At 35.4% G+C, this 9,174-nt stretch overlaps 1 protein-coding gene across 1 annotated transcript; it reads right to left on the bottom strand.

Annotated features, from left to right (window-relative positions):
- Nucleotides 1-334: 334 nt before the first annotated feature.
- GCG (glucagon) lies at nt 335-6,945 on the bottom strand. Its single transcript, XM_045559042.1, has 5 exons — nt 6,843-6,945; nt 4,789-4,950; nt 2,994-3,131; nt 1,493-1,636; nt 335-820 (listed from the first exon to the last, which is right to left on the bottom strand). Exons 1-5 carry the CDS (start codon nt 6,932-6,934, stop codon nt 814-816), a joined length of 543 nt encoding a protein of 180 aa, XP_045414998.1. The 5' UTR covers nt 6,935-6,945; the 3' UTR covers nt 335-813.
- Between the last annotated feature and the right edge of the window lie 2,229 nt (nt 6,946-9,174).

Below are 9,174 nucleotides of genomic sequence, written 5' to 3'. Positions count from 1 at the left end.
TGTTGGGGGCACTCTGGGGAGCTGGGGAGCACTTGGCCCTTTAGCAAGAGGCAGCCGTTACTTAGCTCCACGACAGATTTGCTTTTTGGGTCTAATATTGCCTGATGACCTACGTTTTCAAGAGAAGCCAGAAATCAAAAGTTTTATATGAAAGATTCTGATTTTTCAATGTTGGCTCAAAATTTTAAAATACTGTGCAGCCATTCAAAACATGAAGTCATGCCTAGGCACCACATTTGACTTGTGGGCTACTGGCTTAGGAAGGAGGGGTTTGGGGGAGGAGTAGGGGCATGAGGAAGGGGAGCCTATAGAGAGAAAACAGACAATGGTAAAGAGCTTGAAAATTTTATTTAAGTGTGTCTTTGATAAATTGAAAGCAGTGTTTTATGACAAAGGTTTCAAGAAGAAAATCCTCTTTCCAGTTTTACCACTGTGGTTACCAGTTCTTCCCTTCTCCTATTATGGTAATGCAGATATGTTGTGATTGGAATAATTTACATTTACAAATTATATCCTAGAAAAATAATTTCATTGCTAACAGTGAACAGGTTGGGGTGCTTCATCCAAAATAAGAAGAAAATAAGAGAATCCAGCACTTTTATATTTTAAAGCTGATATTTTAGCAATATTTTGATAATAGTTTATTCCATTTACAATCTTTTGGCTACACAATGCTAAAAGATAATTTATTTATTGGCATGCAAAATGAGATGGCTTCAGAATACACCTCTCAAATTTACAGAACTTAAAATTTCAAACATCCCAAGTGGCTGGCAGGCGATGTTGTGAAGATGGTCTTGAACAGTGATGTACTTATTTCCTAGAGATAAAAAACAAAAGACAATGATTTAACATAACTATAATAACCAGATGATATAGTTAACTTATACAGGAAAATTTTCAATGATTTATTTTGATAAAAATTATTTATCAATCCCTTCATCTGTAAATCCCTCCATCTTTGGACTCTTTAAATATTTTCATGTAAAGATTATTTATCCTAAAGTCTGCCTATGAAAAAAATAAAGATTTATGAATAATTATAAAAACAATTAAAATAACATCAAGATAAGTGATTATTTTGGTATTCAAAAATTGGTGTTCAATTTTTACTACTATGCTTATTAAGTACATAATACTATATATACTGCCTTTCACCTTTCACCTTTGTGCTAAAATTTCAGCACACATAGCAATTTTTAATGTGACATTAATGTGTGAATAATTTAACACCTCCATTTTTCATTCATACTTGTGTTCCTAGTGACTTCTCTCTTATAGATAGTAAACATTTTTGGAATAAATAAGTAAATGGATAAAAACTGTCATGATAAAAAACAAATATAATAATGTATTCTCACATAATTTAAACATGCATAATTTTTATTACATAATGCAAGGGAAAGACTCTCTCCCCCACATGGAGAGCAGTATGATAAACAATATTTATAAAAGTTTTCATGGTCTTCAGAATTAACTGAAAAGCAGTCACCTGTCAGTGATTTTATTCTTGATCAACCAGTTGATGAAATCCCTGGTGGCGAGATTATCAAGAACTGTGTTCATCTCATCAGAGAAAGAACCATCAGCATGTCTGCGGCCAAGTTCTTCAACAATGGTGACTTCCTCTGGGAAACTAAGAAAATGAGAATTAAAATTAGTGTTTTATTAGACATTTTCAGTAAATGCTTATGAATTGCCTAGCATTGGTAACATGCACAAGTGTCATTGGGAAAACAGTAAAGAATTCTGTTTATAGAGGGCCTGCTATGAAACGCCTCAAAAACCCAGGTGAACAGGTGACTGTTGGAAAAATATAAAGTAGCAGAGCTATGATCTGAAACCAAGCCTGTGTAACTTTATGCCCTTTTTAATATTTCAGGTTGCTTCAAAGATTTTAGTATATTGGCAACACAGAAGCTATTGTTGAGACTAAGTTGTCCGTAATTCAACAAAATATGTTATATCCCATAAAACAAGAGATTGTCAGAACAGCCTTGTAAAATGTAGTATTAAGGGATTAAAACTTGGTATATATTAGACTTTATTTTACTTGTTTTCCATAGCAGACCTTTTGGTATCCCTTTAAAATACTATAAAATATCCTCAAGTGTAAGCAATTATTTTACCATTGGTTTTGTAAGTTAGATTGTTAATGTTTTAAAAATCAGCCATAATACTAGTTCCCTTTCATCTTGAGATCTTGTTAAGTCTCAATACGCTGGTTGTAAATCTATTTTAAAAATGAAAGTTGAACATAAATTTCTTGGCTCCCATATTTCAAATGCCAATCAAAATGGTCACAAGAAAATGAGATGGTTCAGGGATCTGTCTGGTTGTGTTAAAATCCAAGCAAGTAACTAACAGTCTCATTTTCAACTTTGATTATTTAATGGGTATCTATATGATAGCCCCATAAAAAGTTGTTGTTAAATACATGAATATTTCTGCATATCTGTACTTTATTGTTTTATTAATATCTTATATATGGTTCCTTGCAGTCTTCATCACATTTTTATCTGTTTGTTGATACATAAGTATATGTTGATCACATATGTAAATATTTAAAGTCAAACTTTAAATACTAAAAGTTTTATTTAAATACTTAAATATTTAAAGTTTTTGCATTATTTCTTCTTTTTTCCTTATCTACAGCTTTCCTGGGCAAGTCCTAGCTTAAACTTGTCTCAGTGTAGTTATCAAAAGCATTTACTTTCAGAGGTGTCCTGGCTTGGACAAGAAATTCATACCTAGTTATAACACAACTGTAATAAGAAATAAAAATGTAACCTGGATCTCTATTTTAATACTCCCTACCAAAAATAATGTGGACTAGACTTTATTTTATACTGTTTTTCACCAATAGGAGTAATTTCCTTACTTTGTAAGACTATACTAATTGCTTCTGTATTCTAGACCCAGAAAGACTGGAGTCTTAAATTTTCTGCATCAAGGAAAAAAAAAAAATGTCAAATAAGAATGTACAGACTTACTCTCGCCTTCCTCGGCCTTTCACCAGCCAAGCAATGAATTCCTTGGCAGCCTGGCCTTCCAAATAAGAACTTACATCACTGGTAAAGGTCCCTTCAGCATGTCTCTCAAATTCATCATGACGTTTGGCAATGTTATTCCTGAAAGAAATGTGAAAGTTAATTTGAAGATCTGTCTCTTTGGCAATATGGTTCTCACCTTTAAGTAGTGGCAACTTTGGGATTGGGATTCTATGTAGAAAGGGCGTAGGAAGTTTAGGAGTGGCTAGGGGATTCGTCTTGAAGCTACATTGCTTGTCTGGATTGCAGGTTGGTGGGAGAGGGCTAATTACAGTGAAGGAAGGCTAACTTCTCCCCCTTTCCTGGCATTCCCATTTCCACCTTCCCTGAGTATCTCTGCCATTGGTTACTAAAGCTGCATCTCTTTTACTGTAGTCTTGATGGGTAGAGCTATCTACTGTGCTATGCTAGCCAGCAAGGCAGCTGTTTGTTATTAGTAAATATGGGGTCAGAGTTAGTTAATTGATTCAAGGGAAAGCAAAGGACTATCTCAAAATGTCATCAAAAGGGCCACATGATAATAGATTCAAGAAAATGTGTTCTGCTAGCAAAGAGGAAAGCACAGGAGCTGAGCCCATGTCAGCATCGAGCGCGAGCAGAGCGCTCTGTGGAGGTGAGCTGTCAGCCGCGCTCAGTCTGCCCGGGATGTGTTACTATTACCCCTGCAAGATTTCATCTGAAACACTTAGCAGACGCTGCCTAAGAGTGAGGATTGCTTTACATTAATTTACCAAGTTGTGGCATTCCCATTCTAGAAGATGAGGACAGTTGTTTTCATTTTTATAAATTTGCGATTTCTCGCATTTCACTGTAGTCCTTGGCAGGGACCTCTCCCAAGTTCGGCTCCGACCGTGACAGCCATCTTCCTGCAGCTGTACCCTCCGCTTCAAGAAACTTTGGTTACCAACTCTGTTTCTCCTATTCCTCCTGCTTGCTCGAGCGCTCGCGCTCGCTCTCTCACTCCCGCTCCTTTCTCCATTTTCTCCAGACAAATCTATGTCCTTTTCCTGATTTTCAGATTCTTTCAGCTACTTTGTATGCACAACTTCCTTCCCCTTGTGGGCCACCCTCCAAAAAAATTGTGAAATTCCACCATCTCTGTGAAACCCTTGCGGATAATTTCCTCCAGTAGCCTAGATGCAGCAAAAACCCCAACACTCGTCAAAGAAAATCCAGCATTAAAATGTATGCCTTACGATAGGCTTGTGTTCTTATTTGCTGCCGTCTCTCTTTATGCTGTGCAGCTAGGCTGTAATTTTAAATGCATATCTTAGATTTTATTCTACAAGAAAAGGAATGCATCTGTTTCCATTCCTTACCCTTGGCTAGGGGATAATTTAATGTGATCGTAGTCATGGGTTTGAACCCCATAAAGGAATGTTATATTTGCTCTATTTTTTTCGTAGAAATTAGATTCTTAACTCTGCAGGTCTACAAAAGTCAGTTTTCAATTTTAAGAGAAAATGGGTAAGAAAGTAAATATTGCTAAGACTGCAGTTGGGAAGATAATTTAAAGTCTATGTCACATTGTAGGGTGCATAAGAGGTTTGGAGGGGTGAGGGGTGAGACATTCAGAGGCATAATACAAAGTATAGCATCTTCAACCTTGACAATCATCAAAATTGAAAGTGTTTATGGGCACTATTTGGTGCGTATGATGACTTAAGAAAGTCAGGAGAAATTGTACACATATTTAGTATATGTATGTGCAAGTTTTGGACCAGGTTTAGACTCTTACCTGTTCCTCTTGGTATTCATCAACCACTGCACGAAATCTTGGGCACGCCTGGAGTCCAGGTACTTGCTATAGTCACTGGTAAATGTGCCCTGCGAATGGCGCTTGTCTTCATTCATCGGATCAGGCTCATCAAGCGGGTCTGTCTGGGAAGCTGAGAATGATCTGTGAAGAACAGGGATTGGTGCACCATAAATCTCCCCTTGAGGGTGAACTCACTTGAGAAGCATCTTAACTACGAAACATAGGACCAGAGGAAGCAGTAATATTTCAGTAGGTAGTTTAGAGAGATCTTACTTAGCTTGTCATGGGAATCTCATAGTTTTAACATAGTTGAAGACATTCTTTTTTTGTTTGTTTGTTTTGAGACAGTCTCGCTCTGTTGCCTGGGCTAGAGTGAGTGCCATGGCGTGAGCCTAGCTCACAGCAACTTCAAACTCCTGGGCTCAAGGGATCCTACTGCCTCAGCCTCCCGGGTAGCTGGGACTACAGGCATGCGCCACCATGCCCAGCTAATTTTTTCTATATATATTTAGTTGTCCATATAATTTCTTTCTATTTTTAGTAGAGACGGGGGTCTCGCTCTTGCTCAGGCTGGTCTCAAACTCCTGAGCTCAAACAATCCACCTGCCTCGGCCTCCCAAGTGCTAGGATTACAAGCGTGAGCCACCGCGCCCGGCCAAAGACATTCTTATTCCAAATTCTAGTAATGAGTTTCTCAACTGACTTATTTTTTTTTCTGAAATAGGATTAAATAAATCTCTTTTAACTAATTAATCTACTCATAATTATGCTAATAATGATAGAAGAGAGCAGTGATCTGAATATTTTAAAAGAATAAAGAATCTCAAATCATTTGTTTGGGAAGCAGATTTATGTACTCAATTCTGTTTCACATGTATTAGTATAAAAACAGAGCGTTTACCTAGTTACATGGTAGCTAATAGTGGAAGAAAGACAACTGAAAGTTCAAAAAAACACAAGAAAGAGGATACTTGCTAATTTGAAATGGTATAGTGAATAATCCATATGCCAGTAATCAACAGTTGGTTGGCATGGTAAATATATGGGAAAATAGTCAATGTGATTAGTACTTAGAAACGAAATACTATTTTTACCTGTCAAATCAGCAAAGATTAAATACTGGGGAGGAGATTGTGAGGAGCATTTCTATACTGCTGATGGCAGTGTGCATGTGTATGAATTTTCTGGAAAGCAAGTTGGCAAGATATTATAAAAGGTTTAAACTCATTCAAACCCTTCGACAGAATTTCTACAACTAGAAATCTATCTGCAAAAAATAGTAAGAAATGTAGGGAAAAGTGTATATGTAAAATGTTATTTGCAGCATTCTTTGTGGTGAAATTTGAAGACCTCTTAGTGTCCAATAGAAGAAGAATAGTTAAATAAATATTATACATTTATGAGATGAAATAGTATACAGCCTTACATTACATTTGCATTAAACAGAAATTTGCAATGATATAATAAAAAGCTAATAGTACAGTGTTAAAAGAAAAATCATGAGGCAATATAATGATCTGAGGGATATTTATGTACAGTATATATAAAATACAGGAAAGTAATACACCAACTTTTTATTTTGAACAATTTTCTTTGAACAGTGGAATTCTGAGTACTTAACATTTTTTGCATATTTTTAATATTTTCCATCATGAACATGTATGACTTTTACAATTAGCAAGAAACATGTTATTTTAAAAAGGAAGAAAAAAGAAAAAAGAGTTAGTGTGAATAATTAAAATAACCTACTATGTAGTGTGTGAGTAATGAATGGGTAAACAGGATCCTCTGAAGAAATCAAAGAACTATAATTCCCCATGTTTTTCAATATTTCCTGCCCCTTTGGTTATGAGAAAACACACTCTAATCTATACTCCAGAAAAGTCTGCCTTTATCACAATGCAACTTTAAACATTTAAAAATTGTGCAGAGTATTTACTTTAAATTACTAAGACCCTATTCACTAATCATAGTTTTCACAGGCTTTATACTAACCATAATGCTGTGTTAGCTCAAATCTAGAGATTCAATACCTGGATTTCTCCTCTGTGTTTTGAAGGGAACGTTGCCAGGTGCCTTGTACCAGCATCACAAATAATCCAGCCACAAAGTAAATGCTTTTCATTTTTGCTGCCTGTCAGAACGCAGAGTGGGGGTGTGGGGAAACAGACAACCATATTTAAACATGTCAGGCTAAATTAGTTCTGTTTTGACTAAGTAAATATCATAAATCGAAAGAAAAAGCTAGTTATCAATTTTATTCTGATTATATTTCCAGCTGAATTTCAAATAGTGGATTATATTCTTTCCCCAGATTTTTTGGAGGCAAGAAAGTATACAAAAGAGGTATTCCACCATTAAGCTTTTTCATTAATGTAGGACACTTCTGTTAATGATTAGAAGGCTCATTTCCAGACTGGAAATTAAAAATGTCCACGATAAACATTTAAAATACCCACTGTAGATGATATGCTACATATGGTTAGCCTGAATGGCACTTTATCCATCATGCCACCCCCTTCACTATCAGTCTGGCTTTCAATTAATAGTCCTTCACTTCCAAGCATTTACATTATACTGCATTTCAACCATCTTAAAGCAGCCTCAGGCTACAACTTGGCATACCAGCTGTCGGTTCAGATGTATTATTCATTTATATTTTAAATAGTGTAACTTGGTCTAGACTTTGTAATTATAAAGCGGCCAACAGATTTGAGGTATTTTAGGGTGCTTTGACCTGTTCTAAATTAAAGGGAAAAAATCATTTTAAAGACAAGCAATTTGCAACAAGAACTAATGCTTCTGGCAACGTGAACAATCACAACTAAGAAACTAAGAGATCACTATCAAAAAGAAAATTAGCACTTGCTTCTGAAGTCTTGGAAGTCCCCAGGTTGGTTTAAAATTGGACTTAGTCCAGGGCATGTCATTCACTGCAAGTGACACCATAGACCTGGTTGTAGAATATACCTGATTGCTTGTTCTTGTATCACAAGCAGATGCCTTATGAAGTCATAGGATGCCAAGGACTTGACAATGCAGTATGAATGGGGACTGGGACCAAATGATTGTGGGGGCAGAATGTCCCCACAGAGCAGCTCTTCTATTTTCTAATTGGAAACCTCAGGTACAGTATTGTCATGGGCTTCTCTCTGCTACTTTCAAACCCAACAGTGGTTTTGTTTTTTGTTTTTTGTTTTGAGAAGTGGGCATTTCAATTTGATTATGCTTATCCATAAATAATTTGGATGAGTATTTTTAGCAAATGACATTTGGTTTGGAATAAGGATTTTACAAATATTATCATTTTAATCTATCAATCTTTTCTTTAACATCCTAGCCATATTTACTATCTATCTCTGGCACTAAACCATAGAGAATATAATACCTGCAGCAATTTTTTTCTTCAAATTTTTGTAGATTAGGTGACCAATTAGATAAAGCAGCATAATAGGAATTATATATTCACTTTTCTTCATTCATCAACATTAAATTACTAATTTGGCATTTTGCTATGCTTCAGTTTAGACAGTTGGCAAACTTTGGAAACCTTGCCATATATTTAGGTAGTGTTTCTGATTATAACTCTCAATTATAATATCCATGCTTTCAGGAATATTTAAAAATTAAAGCAAGCACTTGTATTTAAGATTATGCCACTATTGGAAAGTTTCTTGTAAAAAAGTGAAAACTCTCAATTCAGTCCTAAGTAATTCCTTCCTTCCACCCAAAATCCCTAAAGGTTTTCCAGTATCTCCTGTTATGTTCCATTGAGGCAGATTCAGAGCAGGTGTGATTCTGCCACTTTGGGAGCTGATGAAAGAACAAACAAACATAAAGAAATAAGCGTTTGATGTCTAGTACAAGCAATCAAATGAATTCTACTGAAAGAAAAGACTGACCTTTAAAATCTCATGTATTCATTTTGGGGAAGTCTATGGAATCATGAAAAAAGTTAAGGATAGAGTTATTTAATTGTTTGAATACCAGTGCTGAGAAAGGAAATGTTTGTTATTTTAGTATTAAAATCTTGTTCAGTAAGAAAATAACTTCCAATTACTTTTCCCCTCTTGAGGTAGTCTAAGGAGGTCTGCAGTTTTGTAAGAACCACAAATTTCTGCTCGAATTTAAAAGGAAAATACAATAACAATAAAATGGAGGAAGTCTTTTAGAAAGAGTAATCTTAGACCTAGGAAAGAAGACATTATATTGTATCCCTAAATACATTGGCATTATAGGACGCATAAATACTTTTTAATCTGGTTAGCTCATTTCATCTAATAGGTCCTTAGCTTGCGCGGAAAAAATAAGCCACTTAATCATTTACTCTATTGAGGATCTTTGTAAATTTTTCCCCTGTTTTTA

This window comes from Lemur catta, chromosome 8 (genome assembly GCF_020740605.2).
Source record: "Lemur catta isolate mLemCat1 chromosome 8, mLemCat1.pri, whole genome shotgun sequence".
Lineage (NCBI taxonomy): Eukaryota > Metazoa > Chordata > Mammalia > Primates > Lemuridae > Lemur > Lemur catta.
The sequence above is the reverse complement of the archived record's forward strand: the minus strand, read 5'-3'. Positions and strand labels throughout refer to the sequence as shown.